Genomic DNA, 19,315 nt, shown 5'->3' with positions numbered 1-19,315 from the left:
AATGGACCTGCTACAGGCCATTCAACAGACTCATGAAGCAAGTGCGATGAAGGATTTGTGGTCTGCCAGATGAGGCAGTGTGACCTTCGTCATGTGGTAGGCCTGACTAGTGGTGGGAGAAGCACCTGCTGGTAGCTCATGCATCCCATAAGTGGACTGCATGACCGCGGCATTGCCAAGTGTGTCGATAGGTTGGGACCAATTCTGAAGATTAAATGGCCCAAGAGTGACTTTTGAAATTCAAGGTCATCGCCAGTGAGATCCCACTACCGCAGAAGGGCTGAAAGTAGCCCCCAACTTCGAAAACTAACTTGGTAAGAGACCAAACGGGCCTCGTCCAGAGAGACTAAGTGATAATACAAACCAGGGAGAGAACTAGCTGCACCTTCATATCATGTCATATCAGAGTACTTGTAAAGCGCGCTACTTACCTGTGAGGGTCTCAAGGCGCTGAGGCGAGGGGGGTGCCGCTACTGCTCGAAGAGCCAGGTCTTGAGGAGTCTTCTGAAGGCGAGTAGGTCTTGGGTATGCCGTAGGTGGGTAGGTAGGGTGTTCCAGGTCTTGGCGGCAAGGTGGGAGAAGGATCTGCCGCCGGAGGATGTTCGTTGGATGCGGGGGACAACGGCAAGGGTGAGGCTGGCGGAGCGGAGCTGGCGGGGGGTGGCGGTGTAGAAGCTCAGTCTGCTATTCTGGTAAGCTGGTCCGGCGTTGTTGAGTTCTTTGTGTGCATGGGTGAGGAGCTTGAAGGTGATCCTCTTGTTGACGGGGAGCCAGTGTAGGACTCTCAGGTGGGGGGTGATGTGGCTGCAGTGGGGGATGTTGATGATCAGTCGGGCGGAGGCGTTGTGGATGCGTTGTAGTCGTCGTAGGTGTTTGGATGGGATTCTTGCATAGAGTGCGTTGCCGTAGTCCAGTCTGCTGCTAACGAGGGCCTGTGTCACCGTTCTTCTTGTTTCTGTCGGGATCCACTTGTAGATCCTGCGGAGCATGCGGGGGGTGTTGTAGCAGGAGGAGGAGACGGCGTTGACCTGTTTAGACATGGAGAGGGAGGAGTCGAGGATGAATCCTAGGTTGCGTACATGGTCGGTGGGTGTCGGTGCTGTTCCCAGTGTGGTCGGCCACCAGGAGTCATCCCAGGGTGAGGGGGTGGGTCCGAGGATCTCCGTCTTGTCCGAGTTCAGTTTCCGACGGCTGCTCCTCATCCAGTCAGCGGCGGCCTCCATTCCCTTGTGGAGGTTGGTTTTGGTGGTGTGTGGGTCCTTGGTGAGGGAGAGGATGAGCTGGGTGTCGTCGGCGTAGGAGATGATGTTGAGGTCGTGATGGCGGGCTTTGTAGACGTTGAACAGCGTCGGGCTGAGAGATTAATCCTGGGGGACGCCGCAGGTGATGTTGGTGGCTTCGGATCGGAAGGGCGGGAGGCGGACGCTCTGGGTTCTGCCGAAGAGGAAGGATGTGGTCCAGTCAAGGGCCTTCTCTTGGATTCTGGCTTCTAGGAGGCGTGTCTTTAGAGTGTGATAGCAGACCGTGTTGAAGGCGGCTGACAGGTCCAGGAGGATGAGGGCTGATGTTTTGCCGTTGTCTAGTTGGCGCCTGATGTCGTCTGTGGCGGCGATGAGGGCTGTCTCGGTGCTGTGGTTTCATCTGAACCCGGACTGATCCAAGAGTCTGGGGTTGTGGCGTTCGCGGGGTCCAGGGGTTCTGGCACTGGGCGCGGTCCAGGCACGGCCAGGCGCAGACGGGCTTGCCTTAGACGTGCCTTCGGCATGCCAGCAGCGCGGCCGCTGCGCGGCCGTGCAGCGTCCGGCATATATTGGGAGGTGGGAGGGAGGAGCAGCTGGGAGGCGGGAGCAGTGAGTGAGCAGGGGGCGGGACGCAGGGGGCACAGCAGCAGGGAGACAGTGGTGCAGAAGGCAAAAAGGGGCACCAAAAGGGGGGAAAAACGAGTGGTACAGAGCACAAAACGGGGCACAAGGAGGGGGAGTCAGTGGCACAGAAAGCAAAATGGGGCACAAAAAGGGGGGGAAACCAGTGGTACAGAGCAAAATACGGGGCACAAGGAGGGGGAGTCAGTGGCACAGAAAGCAAAATGGGGCACTAAAAGGGGGGGAAAACGAGTGGTACAGAGCAAAAAGCGGGGCACATGGAGGGGGAGTCAGTGGCACAGAAGCAAAGGACGGAGGACACTTACCAGCGGCAGCGGTAGCAGCGGCACACTGTCGGATCTGCGTGGAGGGGGAGCGACCTACCAGGAGGGTAGGTCGCGAACCCTAAGACCTACCTCAAACTCTGTACCTGTAAATGGGGAACATAGTGGAAATGAGGTGTCTGAACCCTTTTCAAAGGACCACGGGCATCCAGGAGGTACTGGGTCCAACCGTGGGGGACGAGGCCTTTTATTCCGGATGTTCCAGGGCTCAACCTACTATTGGCTCTGAGTAACTGGGCCAAGTACTACCCCTTCAGCCCTTGATTCTCTGTAGTAGCATGGGTCAAGCATTCCAATGCTTCTTTGGTGGGAGACAGGTAGGTGCAAGTTGTACACACACTCACTACTCAAAAACACCCTCAGCATCCCCCAGTAAATTAATATCCAGCCAGATACTTGCTTTTATGAAAAAATTGTATTTTATAGATGAACACAAAGTAGAATACGGCACACACAAAAGGAATACACACAGTCTTTATAAGGCCGCCACTCTAGGCTAAGGTACAATATTACTGTTTGACATGTTGTGTGACTGATTACCATAACATAATGCATCATATTGAATCCAGTCAGAATTTAGTGTAGGTTTCAGCCTTAGGTCCTGAAGAATCGCCACATGATTGCTTTTTGACATATATAGAGGAGAAACATGTTGACCTTGTTTTAGACCAATTTACTGACCACGCTAACTAGAACCATTCTAATCAATCAATCAATCAAGACACTTATAAAGGGCACTACATACCCGTTAGGGTCTCAAGGCGATGGGGGAGGGGAAGGGGGGGGGGGGAGAAGGTGTGCTGCTACTGATCGAAGAGCCAGGTCTTGAGGAGTCTTCTGAAGCCAGTAGGTCTTGGGTCTGCCGTAGTTTTGTGGGGAGGGTGTTACAGGTCTTGGCGGGAGGTGGGAGAAGGATCTGCTGCCGGGGGTCATTCTTCGGATGCGAGGGACTGTGGGGAGGGCGAGGCCTGCGGAGTGGAGCTGGCGGGTGGGGGTGTAGAAGCTGAGTCGTCTGTTGAGGTATGCTGGGCCGGTGTTGTGGAGAGCTTTGTGCGCGTGGAGGAGGAGCTTGAAGGTGACCCTCTTGTTGACGGGGAGCCAGTCCAGGTCTCTTGGGTGGGGGGTGATGTGGCTGCGGCGGGGGATGTCGAGGATCAGGCGTGTCGAGGCATTCTGGATGTGTTGCAGCCGTCTATAGTAAAATAGCACAGAATTTTTAATTAAGCTAGTGAGCTCAATCATTAAATAGTCACCACACCTATTTTAACCCACTCTTTAATACCACTCTTCACACACCACTTGAGCCCACACACCCCCACTTCAACAGATTGCTATGAAATGATCTCCGGAAAAAAGTCCCATAGTGGGTGCCCGTATGGTATTGCAGCGCAGGCCCGACGAGGAGCTAGCCCAGTGATGAAGCATGACATCCATTCGGGTGTGTGAGGACCTGTGCTCCTATTGGATCATATTCCTTGTCCTGGACCTCTAGTCTTCCACACTTTTCTGGTTTTGAGGAACTGCACACCCCTTCACCTACAGATCATTGATACAAGGAGCATGTGTGCTGGACCTAAAAAGCTCCTGTTTTTTTTTGTTGGAGAAACTCTTTTTCCCCTCACGGAGCCCACTGATCTCAGCAAGCAAGCAGATGCTTGTGCTCCAAGTTCCAGGGCGAGTGATCTTGGTTCTCCTGTGTGATCTCACCTCACCCAGCGGGGAGCCTCCCCACACTGATGTACAACTATTAGTCCCCAGTCCTGGTCACAACAGACAGACATCATGCTGAGCTTCTCCACACTGATGTACAACTCTTGTTTGACAATTTTGGGCAGCTCAAACTCCCCTTTTATGATTCATTTCCTGACACAGATGTGATTTAGTGTCTTGGGGCCTGAATTAGAGTGTGTGGGAAAGGTGGCGCGATAAAGTCCTGTATCTGGCATACTGAAGAGCCGCGTGCCTCATTTAGAGTTGGGTGGATCTTTAGTATGTCATCTAAAGAGAGTAGACACAAGTTTTTTCTTTCACTTATCACATACAGAATGTATGGGTCCAAACAGCGGTGGCATGGTGTGCAAAATTGTTGTGGATTGGAATGCGACCCGAATGATTAACAGTGGCTGAGATTAATTGAAGCATTCCTTCAATCACTGTTTAGTATAATTATTCTTTGAAAACATGTAGCATTGTTTCCATCCTCTGAAAGATGCCAAGAAAATGCTGATATTTTTAAATGCCTGCCTCGCAACCACACCCCTCTGACATGCCCCTACCAGACCCTCAAGTCGCACCTCAATGACTTTGGTGAGTACCAGCACTTCTTTTTTTCCATTTAAAGCCCTGTTGACATTGGATGATTGGATGGGTGGATGGATGGATGGATGGATGGATGCAGGGCCAGACTGGCTACCGGGCGTTTTGGCATACTGCTGAGCTGGGGGCTGATGTCACTGTGGTGGGGGCTAATTTCGTTGATGGAGACCTGCGTGTGCTTCAAAATAAACAAAGCAAAACTAGTTGTGTTCAGCACACGCAGGTCCCCATCAACGAAATTTGCCCTCAGCTCTGCAGCATGCCAAAACGCCCGGTAGCCAGTCCGGCCCTGGATGGATGGATGGATGGATGGAGTTAGTAAGGGGCAGAGAAGAAGCATTTCAAATCCTGATTGGTTGAGTCTGGTCCCTCAGGTGACGGGACTGGTCTAGGTCTGATGAGCTAAAATTAAGTGAACAAAGATATGTTTCAAACTACTGGTCTCTGTTAGCAATCGAGGATTAAATGCAGTGAGCGAGTGCGTAAACAAGTGCGTAATAAGTGCTGTTAGTGCCTTGGGGCATTTTGGAGAGGTTCATCAATGTAGCAAGACCGTCCTACAGGCCGCCACATCTCTCTATTAAGAAACACTATTTCTCGTTCTCAGTCCCCCCTTCTCTCTCCCAACTACTTTGCACCCCTCCTCCTGCTCTCCTTATGTCAATGAAAATTACTCTGTTCATCTAAAATGGCACAGAAAATAAAGCAAACATGTTCCAGGAGATGGGTGAAATTAAGCTGCCTGTAAATTATACAGTAATGTATGTCTCCTTATGGTAAAACAGTAACGTGTAGGTAAAAAATGTAGGCATGGGTGACATTTTAGTTAAGCTTTTGAAGTTTGCGGAATCCATTAATTTTATATTAATCAAAAATCTAATTTCTGAATATTTTAAGTTCACTGAAAGTTGCATTATACTTATGGAGCATCACATCATATTTTGCTCGTAGGGAGAATAGTTCGAGGGGAAAATGTATTGTGCCAGTTGGGAAGGCTCACCCATCTGCCCAGAGATAAGGCATTTTTCTTAGGTTTGTTTTTCTCTTGTCAAAAGCTAAAGCAGTTGACACTTTGTTATGAAAATTCAGGCAAGCTATTAAGGATATACATTGTTATGGTTATATAGAATAGCACTTTGTTGTCAAAAGAAAAAAATGGAAGACATTAAACCTGTAAATTGTTTAGGTAATCTAGGATAGCAGAAAATACTAGAATGCCCTTCCCTCAAGGAGAGGCTATTCTAGAAATCCAGAGTCCCTCCTCTGTGTCCCTTATCGCTACTTGGTCGTAGTTGGCGAACTTTGGACGACAGGGTCGCTTAATGTTTAACGCAGACGACGTTAGAGGTAAGGGGAGTAAAGTCCGTCCCGACCTCCCTTGACAATGGAGAAGAATGCACAGCATTGTCACTCCTGCCCGCCTCCGACTGCTTCACCTGTTAATGGACACTAAAGTTTAATCATATTTGACCTCCAGCCCGGCCCATGCTGCTTCAAGCTGAGTACAAGACATTGTTTTCACAGCTGGCGTGTCTAATCTTCTAACTGTAAATTGCATCAGCGTTCAACACAAATAGTAGTGTTTGGGGTGGGGGAGGGGAGGTAGTAGAACCAGTTTAGCATTTGTCCTCTGTTGTGCACTTTTCAAACTTCGTCTGCATCCCTGTTGATTGTGTACCTTGAGACAGCTGATTCTTAAGCACGTGAGAGGAAAGCCTCGCGGCACACAACGTGCCTCACTCTCTGAGGCGGCATGAAAACTGTGAACTCATAAAAACGGCGCTGAGGCTGACAACAAAACCCAGCTGTCGCAGAGTGACACACGGAGAAGCCATGATGAGTGGTTTTCCGAGGGCCCTCTTCTCTGGAGAAATAACTACTCCTCCATTGTATGTTTTAATTGCGCGCGCTGCCAGGTTTGCAGCCTACTCCAGTCTTAACCCGCGCCGGCTTGGATTTCACAGATGGTGCACAATTCAAAAACAAAACATCCCATTTTCTTTTCTCTGGGCGATTTACCACGTATTTAGGTTTTCAGTGCATGTGGAAACAAGAAAGCATAGCCCATGCAACAAAGATAAGGCATGCTGGACAGCCTGTTGGCGGGTTTCCCGTAACGACTTTAGAGGGTCGGATTTACGGTTACCTCATCGCCCGAAATAATCCAGACCCTACACAATGAGACAATACCACTGGATAGCATAAAAGGCCACTTTTTATTCTATAGATCAGGCATAAACCATAAACCTTTAAACAGTTGTAATTTTCACTTTTCTTCAAACCAATGAATTTGCATAATATACCATAACCATAACATTTCTTTTGCACTTGTTTGTTTATAACTGCATTGTTCCAAAACCAATATAACTTACTTTTCGTTGAATTCACCACCATGTTTCAAAATCTTTTCACTTTCCCTCTTTCTTTCCTTTTCCCCCATCTTGTACCTACCACCACCCTCTCTCCTGAAGGATGGTCAAGTCCGCTCTAAATCTTGACCTCCCCCTATTCCGCCAATCTCAGCTAATAGGATACACAACAATTGCCTGACCTAATGTGGCATAATTCGTGTTTGACATATCTAATGTTCACAAGTAAATTTGTTAACAGTATACAAATATTATTTAACATCTTGTGAACAGGGGTGGGTGGGCAGGCCTCGCCGAAAAACCCTCCTGCCTCACCAACGGAGCCTAAAATGGCGCTCCCTGACTAACGCCTACGCACTGAGCCTCGCGCGCGCTGCCCTGCACTAACGCGTCATCGCTCCGGGTCTGTCCCACCGGGTGAAAATCCGCGGGGGGAGACTGCTTCGCTCTGCTCCCCCCGAGGATTACATCGCCCGAAATAATCCAGACCCTACACAATGAGACAACACCACTGGATAGCATAAAAGGCCACTTTTTATTCTATAGATCAGGCAATTTATAATATCCATAAACCTTTAAACAGTTGTAATTTTCACTTTTCTTCAAACCAATGAATTTGCATAATATACCAAAACCATAACATTTCTTTTGCACTTGTTTGTTTATAACTGCATTGTTCCAAAACCAATATAACTTACTTTTCGTTGAATTCACCACCATGTTTCAAAATCTTTTCACTTTCCCTCTTTCTTTCCTTTTCCCCCATCTTGTACCTCCCACCACCCTCTCTCCTGAAGGACGGTCAAGTCCGCTCTAAATCTTGACCTCCCCCTATTCCGTCACACAGGAAAAACCATGGATTTTTCCTGACCCCACCGAAACAAACCAAAACCATTCTTATCATAGTTTGTTGTTACCCATGTCAGCTTGCTTTGCCCTTGCTGTTTTTTTTTTTTTTTACTCCTCCCTTCTAGCAGACACCCACAGATCAACTTTCAAACTTTTTGATAGCATGTCTCTGATCTCCAGTATGTAATACGCCATCCCCAACTGCGTTAAGTGGACGCCGTCTTCCCTAAACAGATGGCCGTCCTTTCCAGTGATGCTGTCATGTGCAATTGTCTGGATCCCCAAACCCACACAGAAAATCTTCATAGCCCTGTTTACCTTTTTTCTGGCTCTTTCCATGGCAGCCTGACTCCTTGCATTCTTCCATTGCTGCCTAAACACAAACTCAGTCCATACTAGACTGGTCCCTAGCCAGTTGTTAGAAACCACAGATAAATCTAATTGCATGGCTTTGATTATACTTAGCCCCGATAAAGCCACTAGGTCATTTTCCCCTAGATGGAGAATGAGCATATCGGGACCACCTCTGTCATACCTGATCTTAGCCAATAGAGGAAACAAGTTCTCCCAACGCATGCCCCCTTTACCGCACCAGTAAAGTTCATGTCCAGCACTGGGGATACCCAGGTTCCTTCCATAGATTTGATGATCCGCAAAGATCACTGCCCACTTCACAAATGAGTGTCCCACAATCCAGATTTGTTTTTTGGCCGGATTCAAACCCCGAATGTCACCTAGATGAAAGAAAACAGACCCAATAAGAAAAACTCAAACATACAACTTGATGCTTAACAACTTCTAACTTGGACTACTGTCCATGCGTCTTCTACAGCATATGTGTTGCTCTTTTTTTTTTTTTATTATTATTATTATTTTTTTTTTTTTTTCACATAGCGTGCACAGCAGTTAGAACTCCACCTTCCTATCCTTTTGATCGCATTCCAACCCAAACCCAAACAAGCTGCTTCAGACGCTGCTCCTATATGAAAGGAATGTGTTGCATAATGCATTGGATTTAAGCCTAACAATAAAAGTGTTCTTCTCATGACTACCAGCAGCTGGTGACTCGAAAGCTTAACACCTGCCTCATGCACAAAGATTGGCCCACCCAGAACACCTGTAAAAGACTGAAAATCCCTCCACTCTTGTACTGGACAACAACCTTGTATGTGAGTCACATTTAGGTGTATCCACACCCCTTGCCCCAATTGATCTGTCTTTGATTTGCATAACCATATTTTCAAAGTATCACCTTCCAAGCACACATCCCTGCCGCATAAGCCGTAATCATTCTTTAAACCTAAAAGTTCAGAAACTCTAAATGCTCCAAAAAAGAGCCATATCATTACCAATCTAAAAAGCCTAATTTCATGAACGTTGTAACAAGATTTGTGTAAGTACCCTAACATATGCTGGAGCAAATCAAATGTTATTGGCGCTCTTGTGTGTGGGCTTGACGCCTTCACCCTCTGCAATCCCTTCAAAACTCTCTTCACCGGGGGGCGTGGCTAGCAGCCAAGCATGGAGGCAGCCTAGCGTGAGAGCTCCTGAGGGCACTGTGGCCTTTTCCTAAATCCGACACATTCATCCGCTATCCTGCTCACCTGAAGCGGCGGCGATCGGGTCCGGACACGAAGCGGTGTCACCGGTCCGACTCTCAAGTGAATCAGAAGACCGGAGCCTGCCGAACTCCGCGCGACCGACTCTGGGCCTACCAGCGGGAAGACAGCGCCGGCCTTGCGTGGTGCGCAGGCCCCGGCGGAAGTGAGATCGAGCCGGCCTGGGTGGGTGGACGCATCCCGGCTCCCGCCCGACAAAACGCAAAACTACCTGGGGCTATCAACTAGTGGCATTACCCTACGGAATTCACACAGGCATCGGCACGCCACCTGTGCAGGGCTGGCAATAACACGCATACCGTGGGAGAGCAGACACGAACTGGAGCTCGCCACGCGGCGCCGAATCCCCACCTTCCCCCCCCCTCCCCCGGGGGACCTGGCGTATTGCACGAGACGGCTGCGGCGACCTTCGCGCCTCATCTGCCCGCAGGGTCGAAGTGAAAGCAACTACGAGCCCCGATCAGCGGTAGAAAACATTGGTGCCCCCGGGGGACAACGGCGCGTAGAGGAACCACGCAGGGACCCACGGAGGAGGCTCGGGGCCCACATATTAACCCAGACGCATCAGCCTGGCGCGGGGGGGGACACAGATCCTATACACCAGGCGGGAGAGCTTGCAGCCTGCCTGGCCCATAGGAGGGGGTGCGACCGCCAAGAACCAGACCCTCTGCCATCCGGTGTACAGACGAGAGGAGGCCCTGCCCAAGAGACCCCAACTGGGGGCCGCTGAGACTGTCCCTGCTCGAGCAAGGTTTATCGAGGGGCAAGAACGCAGACCACAAGACGCGACCCACAGTGAAGCGCACTGGAGCACGCGCAGCGACCGCTGGCACTATCCGGCAGCACTATCACGGCTGGTGAGGCCCATAAAGGAAGGGAAGGTGATACTCCAACTAACGCGTGCCAGCCTACTGCTCCCTGGTTGGTAACTAGAAACTGCGGAACAGGTCGGAGCGCTGATCGCGACTCAGTAGGGCAAGACTACGGATTCCACGAGCCCCAGATCCATGGCGGGCAAAGGAACTAGGAGCGGGTCCACACAGGCCAAATTGGACAAATTTGCCTATGGACAGCAAGGTCAGCCACACAGTACAGGGCGCAACTCCACGGGTAATGCCCAAGACGCAGAAGGAACCAAAAAAATCACGTTGGAAGACATTATGAGAACACTCTCAGAGGTTAAAACAACAGTGGGTGCCATCTCCTCTGAGGTCTCGTTGTTGCGAGCGGACTTTCACAAAATGGCGGAAAGGGTGTCGCAGGTGAAGGTGGTCACAAAATCTCTTGTGGAAGACACATCGGACCTGCAAGTGGCCATGGAGCGCATGCAGAAAGTCACCAAGCTCCTGCAGGACAAGCTGGACGACCAAGAAGGGCGCTCGCGGCGCAACAACGTGCGCATCCTTGGAATTCCGGAAACGGAGGGAAAAGGGGCCATGGACCTCTACGTGGAAGATCTCATAAAGAACAAACTGCAGCCCAAAGACCTGTCCCACTTCTTTTCGGTAGAGAGGGCGCATAGAGTTCCGGGAGGTCCACCCAAGACAGGCGCAGCACCGAGACCTGTGCTGGCAAGGCTTTTCAATTTCAGAGACAGGGACGCGATCCTACAGGCGGCGCGAACCTCACCGCCGGTGAAGATCCAAAATGCAACCTTAGCTTTCTTCCCGGACTACACAGCGGAGGTGGCCAGGCGTCGTAAATCGTTCACGGAGGTGAAAAAGGCACTACGAGACAGAGAATTGCCATACTCCATGCTATTTCCAGCTAAATTGCGGATTGTGGCCGAGGGAAAGACATGGTTTTTTGACACGCCGGAGGAGGCGCAGGAATGGCTGGAGGGCTGGAGGCCAGCGGGACGGCGACATCGCTCACAGCGGGACCGGCCGACACAACGTGCCGGTGAGTCGATGAACAACCAGACCTCCCAATCGCCCCGTCAAGAAGGAGCGGAAGAAACGGAATCGGATCTTGAAAGAGACCCGCTGGACTCTGGACAATTGGCTCCGGTCTGAAGCCGGACTGTACTCATATGGGACTGAGTGTAGCGCGGAGAGCCTTGGACCTGGCGTAGCTGAGTAGGGTGGGCACAGGCAGTGCCCGTAAGAGACTCACCAACCCCGCGAGCAAGTAAGATGGTTGGGGAAGGACTAAAGCACTCTGCAAAGTTGGGGAAACGGGTGGGGGTCTGTCCGTGGAGCAGGGTAGCAGGGAGGGGGGATGGGACTGTTAGTTTTTTGTTAGAATTCATGTTATTGTTCGTTGTCATCGCTCAGCATGCACACTTTTCTACCACCCCGAATATCGCCAGCTTCCTACATAGTGTGGCGCGAAGCAATACTTGTGCCTGTCCTGCGGGCACACTACATGTGACATTCTCACATCAACTCAATGGCCAGGCCGCTTCATGACTTGCCCGCTGAGGGCTCCCCTGTGACGACGATGGGGGTTCCCCCACTACGCATGCTAACCTGGAATGTCAGAGGCCTGGGAGACAAAATAAAAAGAGGCTTGGTACTGCAAGCCATAAAGCGACAAAGCCCAGATCTGGTCCTCCTACAGGAAGCCCATCTCGCGGGGTCCACCTGCAAGGCACTTGATAGGCGCGGCTACACAATGGCGATCCATGCAGAATTCACTACCGGCTCCAGGGGGACAGGAATACTGGTAAAAAAAACATCTCCCTTTATCATAACACATCGTGAGGCGGATGACCAAGGCCGCTTTGCTGCACTACATGGCCAGTGGGAGGGCTGATCTCTCAATATAGTGTCAGTATACATTCCCCCAGCGTTACAATCCGTGGCCCTACCTGCACTAGGCAAATTTCTTCTTAACCTCCCTGAAGGGGATACGATTATCGGGGGGTACTTCAATGCCATCATGGATCCACTTATGGACACCTTTCCCTCTAGGACCCGACCACGAGGAACTGCATCACTCTCAGATTTTGTAGAAGCCCTGGGCCTTGTAGACATCTGGCGGCATCTGCATACCGAGGATAGTCAATACACCTACTACTCAGCTGTGCATAATAGTTTGTCCCGTATAGACTACTTTCTAGCCCTGGGGTTGGGACTGGGAATGGTGGATGCAGTAGACATCCTGCCCAGGGGCATCTCGGACCACTCTCCGATTGCTCTATCTCTTACCACCGGGGAAAAAAAAGGTGCTAGGATCTACCCAATTTACCCCAATTTTTTAAAACTCCCGAAGATTCGGAAGAAACTTAAATTGGTCACGACGCAGTATTTTGCTGAAAACACAGGGACGGTGGCGTCCCCGTCAATCTTGTGGGAAGCATACAAAACAGTCCTCCGGGGGGGCGGCCATTGCAGCCATAACGGGGCACAAGCGGGACTCCCGGAAGGAACTCACAGTATTAGAACTGGCACTCAACAAAGCCAACACTGCACACATGACAAACCCCTCCCCGTCCACGACACACACCCTCACGATTCGGCAACAGCAATACCAGGCTCACCTTAAAACGACAGAGAAGGGGTACATCGCAAACACAACACACAGAATATACGATGTGGGGGACAAAGCGGGTAAAATGCTGGCGTGGTTGGATAAGAGGGGAAGTGGAATGAAAGGTATTCAGAGACTGCGCACGGAGGACGGACGGACCTTGACGCACCCAGAAGACATAGTTTGCGCCCTGGCGCAGCACTATCAAAGAATATACACCCCAGACAGGGTAGTCACACAGCAAATGGCGGCAGCGACGCTAGCGGACATAACCGTCCCCTGCATCACGCAGGAGGATATGGAAGCCCTAGAAGTAGACCCGACGGCAGAGGAAATTCAGCTAGCAATCCAGGCATTACAGTCTGGAAAAGCACTGGGTCCGAATGGGATACCCGTGGAATGGTACAAATCCATGGCTCCGGAACTCAGTGCCCCACTGCTGGCCATGTATTTGGAAAGCAGGGAAAAAGCAGAATTGCCACTGGATCAACGCACGGCCACGATTGTGACGATACCCAAACCAGGGAAACCCCCAACTGAATGTACCTCGTATCGCCCGATATCATTGCTTAATATTGAGGCCAAGATATTGGCTAAGCTTCTGGCCACCCGCTTGATGCCACACCTCAGTACTCTGATCCACCCCGACCAGTCAGGCTTTATGCCTCACCGGAGTACAGCGCTGAATCTACGGAGAGTGCATGGTGTGATGGCCCGTGCGCACCTCCTCTCAGAGCGGGCTGTGATTCTCTCCCTCGACGCAAAAATGGCGTTCGACCTCGTAGAATGGGAATATCTCTTCATGGTACTCGAACGTATGGGATTTGGGCCGAAATATATCGCATGGATACGACTGCTCTATACGAAGCCAGTCGCACAAGTAGTGGCTAATGGCCACATATCACCGAGGTTCCGATTAGGCAGGGGGACTAGACAGGGTTGCCCCTTGTCACCCTTACTCTTTGCGCTAGTGCTGGAGCCCCTGGCTATTCAGATCAGGACCACACCCTTATTTGCGGGCATTAAATGGGAGGAAGGATGGGAGGACAAAGTCTCACTATACGCCGACGACATGCTCATCTACATGACTGCACCTGACGACGGGGTCCCCGCCCTGCTAGAACTCTGTAACACCCACGGGCACTCGTCGGGCTACACCCTAAACTGGTCAAAATCTGTCATGTATACGCTAAAAGGCCCGGCACCGAGGTTGCAGGATGACTGTCCTCTGATTGCAACAACTGTCTCATTCAAATACCTAGGTATTGTCATCACGAGTGAGGAGGCAAATTTTTTTACTTATAACTTAAAACCGCCTATCGATCGCCTACGGGCGGACGTTAAGCATTGGGCGGCCCTGCCCCTGACCCTACTGGGCAGGGCAGCGCTATACAAAATGATGGCACTCCCAAGGCTCCTCTATGTCCTAGAAAATACCCCGCACCTAGTGCCGCCGCGATACTTCAAGCAGATCGTAGCGCTGGTCTCTACCTTGCTCTGGGATACTGGCCCGGCTCGTATAGCGTACGACAAGTTGGTCAGAAGCTGGTATGAAGGGGGAATAGCACTCCCTAACATTCAGCTGTATTACTGGGCGGCCCAGCTCAAAATAGTAAATTCTTGGATCCACGCCCCCGAGAGAAGACCCGGCCTATAGGGCAGACTGGTCACAGCTCGGAACGGACTGTATGCTGTCAGTGCTTTACAATAAATCGCAACTCAAGAGTCTAATCGGTCCGACAAGACACACGGCGGCCCTATGGCACATGGCGCAGGCCAGACTGGGATGGGCAGGTAGAATCACCAAAATGACATCATTGTGGGACACGAAGGCGTTGGGAAACCTCAGAAGCTGTAAGGGATTTGAGCGGTGGGACTCCATAGGAATCACTACGGTGGGGGACCTCTGGGACGATGACACAGTAATACCATTTCCACACCTACAGCAGCAATACAACCTCGGTCCCACAGAAACATTCAGGTATGTGCAAATTAGACACGCATTACTCAGGGCGATTCCTGCAGGTACTCCTCTGCCGGAATCCTCTCCATTAGAAGATAGATTACTAACAGAATTCATGATCCAAAGCGCGACCTCACTCACGTATAAAAAACTAATCAATAATCTCAAAGACCCCACACTGAAGCTCAAAGACAAGTGGGAGGGGGATATAGGTGAGGCGGATGAATTTGAATGGAATGAGGCGCTGGCCTCCCCAAGAGAGGTTGGCATCTCGAGTAAGTTCAGACTGGTGCAACTTAAAATTTTGCACCGCATCTACTACACCAGGACACTACTTCATAAAATACAGAGAGCGCCACATCCATTTTGCTTGAGGGGATGCGGGGAGGAGGGAACATTACTTCATACACTATGGGAATGCCCACAGATACGGGAATTCTGGAGGCAAATAATGCGCACGATCTCCCAGGCCCTTAAAATTTCTGTACTGCCTGAACCGCGCAAGTGCCTCTTGAACATCTGGGACCCCAATGACCTGGGTAGGTACGAACTAATTTGGGCAACTTTGGCCATGACCGTGGCCAAGCGAGATATAGCGCAGAAGTGGGGCGCACCGGAACTACCCACCACGAGTAGGTGGGCTAACGAAACAGAAAGGTGGTACTCACCTCAGCGGTACTTCAGTACATTGTTTCTTGCACTGACCTGGCTATGTAACGTTGAACACACTAAGGAACTTGCTGGTTGAGAAAGTGGGTGGAAGCACACTGGTAATGATGACACATGTTTGGGGGGAAAGGGATGTTGATTATTTCTATAATATAAAAGCAATGTTACGATTGAATAGTACTCAAAGGGGGGAACGGCACCGGATTACAGTACGTACGATTGGAACACATGTAATGCATCTATGAATCTTCCAGGGTTTAATACGTCACAGCATTTCCTACTGCCATGATTCCTGCCACTTACGAAAAGTAACTGTACAAAATGTAACCACAAACGTATGCCTGTATGATACAGTTTGATTATTATTCCTACCTGTCAATAAAGTTTTAAAAAAAAAAAAACTCTCTTCACCAATACATGGTTATTTGGATCCCGACCCCAATACAATTGTCCGTAGAAGGAAATCCCCGCTAGCTTACCAGCTATAGTGTTATGTGTCAAACCCCTGTCAATTAAAGTTAAAACAAAATCAAGTATAAGGGGGATATACATCTCTTCTCTTTGTACAAGGTTATAAGTGTCAACATAACTTAGAAATTCATGCCATGCCAGCATGTAACTTCGTTGTGTGGATGACGCTATTGAATTCTCCACCAGCTGTAGTATCCTCAGTCCCCTAGAGCCCAGACGCTGAGAGGCACCGATGATTTCTTGACTGCTGCTCCCGGGGCCAGCTCGCGAAATCTGTCCCACTGGGAACGAGAGAGCGCATCAGCAATTGAGTTATTGATACCTGCAATATGTGCTGCGCGAAAAACAATGTTCAGACGCAGACTTAACAGCATGAACGCCCTCAAAAGGCCTAGCACCCTCCTGTCCTTGGCTTTCTGCCTGTTTATTAAGTGAACGACTGACATGTTGTCTACATGAAAAAGGATTGTTCTGTTGCTAAGCTCTTGGCCCCATACCTGCAAAGCAACTAAAAGGGGAAAAAGCTCCAAAAACGCTATACTGCGACCTTGGGAAATCCATTCTTCTGGCCACCGCTCAGCGCACCAGCGCCCATCCCAAAAAATGCCAAATCCATGTAAACTTGACGCATTTGAGTACATTTGCACCTGCCACTTCATACTTTCTTCGATGAACAATAGTGGCACTCCATTGAAATCCACTAAAAATAACAACCAAATCCTTAAATCCTCCTTTATGTTTTTGGTGAGCCTGATTCTATGATGTGGCAGAGTTGCTCCCGACATGGCCATGCCCAACAACCTGCAGAAAGTCCTTCCTGCCCTCACTACTCTGCACGCAAAGTTCAGGTAGCCTAATAGTCTTTGGACTTGCCTGAGTTGTAATTTGTCTACCTGAAGGGCCTCTTGAATACATGACCTAATTTCCTCTAACTTCTTCCTAGGAAGAGGAGCCCCCATTTCCACCGTATTGATCTCTATTCCAAGAAAAGTAATCTGAGTGCTGGGGCCCTCTGTTTTGTCTCGTGCCAAAGGCACCCCAAATGCTTCTGCCATATGCTGAAAAACTTGTAAAGCCCTCTCACAATGTCCGGACTTCGCCAGTCCCATAAATAAAAAGTCATCAAGGTAATGGCACACCTTGCCTACCCTACACTCTTGCTGAAAAACCCACTGTAGAAATGAACTAAACAATTCAAAAAGGGCACAGGAAACTGCACATCCCATCGGTAAAACCTTGTCAAAATAAAAATATCCATTCAGCTGCATGCCCAAAAGCTCAAAGTCTATGGGGTGTATCGGTATCAATCGAAAAGCAGATTGAATGTCGCATTTGGCGAGCTCGGCCTGTTCCCCTAAACTTCGTACCATTTTTAGAGCCTCATCCACTGTAGTGTACGAGACTGCTGAGTCCTCGTCAGCAATAAAGTCATTAATAGAGCTACCCTCCGGCCACGAAAGGTGCTGTATCATGCGGAATTCGCCTGCAGCTTTTTTGGGAATTACCCCTAGCGGCGACACCATGAAATGAACAAACGGCATCTCCTCAAAAGGCCCCGCTATTCTGCCTAAGCCAACTTCCTCACTCAGTTTCCTGCCCACCACCTCCGGGAAATCTTTAGCAGACCTCAAATTCTCTGCCCAACGCCTGTATCTGGGGCCCTGGTAACCAATTTGAAATCCCTCCTTAAACCCCCAATAAAGTTTGGCAGCCGCCTCGCTATTCGGGTACCTGTCCAACCAAGGGATGAGCAATTCCCATTTAATTGGGGTAAAAGCCTTTTGGTCTAGGAGGGAGTGGAGCTCCCCTGCCCCTGGCTGCCTGGATTTGTGGTTGGGGGGTATGCTCGGTTGTGTCTGTGATGCAGGTGTAAGGCATTGAAATAGCATATGTCTGCCTCCGCACTGGGAACATTCGTGTTTGAATCTACAATATGGCCGGTTGCAATACCCCCTGTTGTAGTTCCAGCAGGAGCCCAATCCGCTTGGATGCCCCCTTGTAACGAGCCCCGCCCCTCCCTGGGCGGCGCGCCCTGGAAAGGGCCGGTACGCCACCGGCAAGCAACTAGCTGTGTGAGTGGTTTCCGTAAGCTGGGAGGATGACATCCACTGCAACCATAATTCTGTGTCTATGGCACCCCAAGGTTTTGAAGGGTTCATGCTCATCCTGGCCCTGAACTCCTCGTCGTAATTTAGTTAGGAGAAACCACCAAAATGCATGTGGGCCTTGCGTACCACATCCATATACTTAAAAAGTGAAACTGCCCTTTCCGGATATTTTTCACAATAAATGCTGGAGAAAATTAAAAATGCCGACGACCAATTGTCTGTATTTCTCGGCACCCTGGGGCGTCTTGCCAATTCCATTTCCTCCTCCTTGGACCCTTCTCTAGATTGGACATCTCTGTGCAGTAAACGGAAAACATCTACGTAGTCATGTTGCCATATCTTTTGTTTTGTCTTGTGAGACAGATGAGTGCCTAGCGGCATTGACACGCCCATGTATGGCAACCTACCTGGCACAAGTGAACTATCTTCCGAGTTTGATTGTTTAATGTTGTGGGCTGACTTACCAACCTGCCCACTTGCCTGTGCGGGCGCCACTTTACTGTGTACTTGATGTTCCTTGTCCTGAACCTTTTCACCCCTAACCTGTGAAGAGACATCCCATGCCCCCCACCAACGCGGCTTACCCTTTGGAAGCTGTTCCTCACGTCGTCTCAGCTCTTCTTGAGAGATCCGCTCGAGATTCTTCTTCTGTACTCCAGAGTCCGCATCTTCATCTTGAACCTGTAATGATTGAACAGAGCTTGTTGTCCCAGCCCCCCTCCCTGAGCCCACTGCTGCAGCTGATTGTCCCTGTTGCAGACTTCTCAGTTGTTTACTAACATTCCGCTCCTCTAAGTGCTGTGGAAATGTCGCTATCCTCGCCCCTGTGCCTTGTGGAGCGAAGATTTGGCTGCTTCCTCCCGGACGCTCACCATCTCCCACCCCCCCATCGTAAGTGTCCCAATTAAAAACAGGCTCTCGCTCCAAAAACCTGTCCGCCTGTTGTGGATCCGCCATAAATTCCACATTAAAACCACCTTGGTCAGTGGCCGCTCTGTCCTTCGCAAATTCCCTACCTTTCGCTCTCCTACTGCCTGCCGTATTCGTGGTCTGACATTGCTCCGCTCCAGAGCCACCTTACACCCTATCTGCCCCGTCTACTAGAAGTACCTTGCTGCTGGGCTTCCTTACGTCCCTTTGTTTCCGCTGTGCTTCAGCAGTGGAGGCATGCTCTACCCACACCCACTGCCCTGATAAACTGGGGCCCAACTCTATCTCATCTGGCGCAAAAACTAATGGTGCCTGGCGCGCCTCTGGAAAAATATATTCTC

At 50.1% G+C, this 19,315-nt stretch overlaps 1 protein-coding gene across 1 annotated transcript; it reads right to left on the bottom strand.

Moving 5' to 3' along the window:
* Positions 1-7,848: 7,848 nt before the first annotated feature.
* On the bottom strand, positions 7,849-19,001 carry LOC147727210 (uncharacterized). The gene is made up of 2 exons (XM_086963073.1): positions 18,629-19,001; positions 7,849-8,474 (listed from the first exon to the last, which is right to left on the bottom strand). The coding sequence occupies exons 1-2, from the start codon at positions 18,999-19,001 to the stop codon at positions 7,849-7,851; spliced, it is 999 nt and encodes a 332-aa protein (XP_086819199.1).
* Between the last annotated feature and the right edge of the window lie 314 nt (positions 19,002-19,315).

This window comes from Lissotriton vulgaris, chromosome 3_1 (genome assembly GCF_964263255.1).
Source record: "Lissotriton vulgaris chromosome 3_1, aLisVul1.2, whole genome shotgun sequence".
Taxonomy (NCBI): Eukaryota; Metazoa; Chordata; class Amphibia; order Caudata; family Salamandridae; genus Lissotriton; species Lissotriton vulgaris.
This window is presented reverse-complemented; position numbering and strand designations above follow the sequence as displayed.

Bases quoted from the DNA above. Each gene is read 5' to 3' on its own strand.
- LOC147727210 (XM_086963073.1), bottom strand. From the start codon at position 19,001: ATGGCGGATCCACAACAGGCGGACAGGTTTTTGGAGCGAGAGCCTGTT. The intron at 8,475-18,628 runs GTAAGCCGCGTT...TCTTTCATCTAG, and splicing joins TGAGGAACAGCTTCCAAAGG to GTGACATTCGGGGTTTGAAT.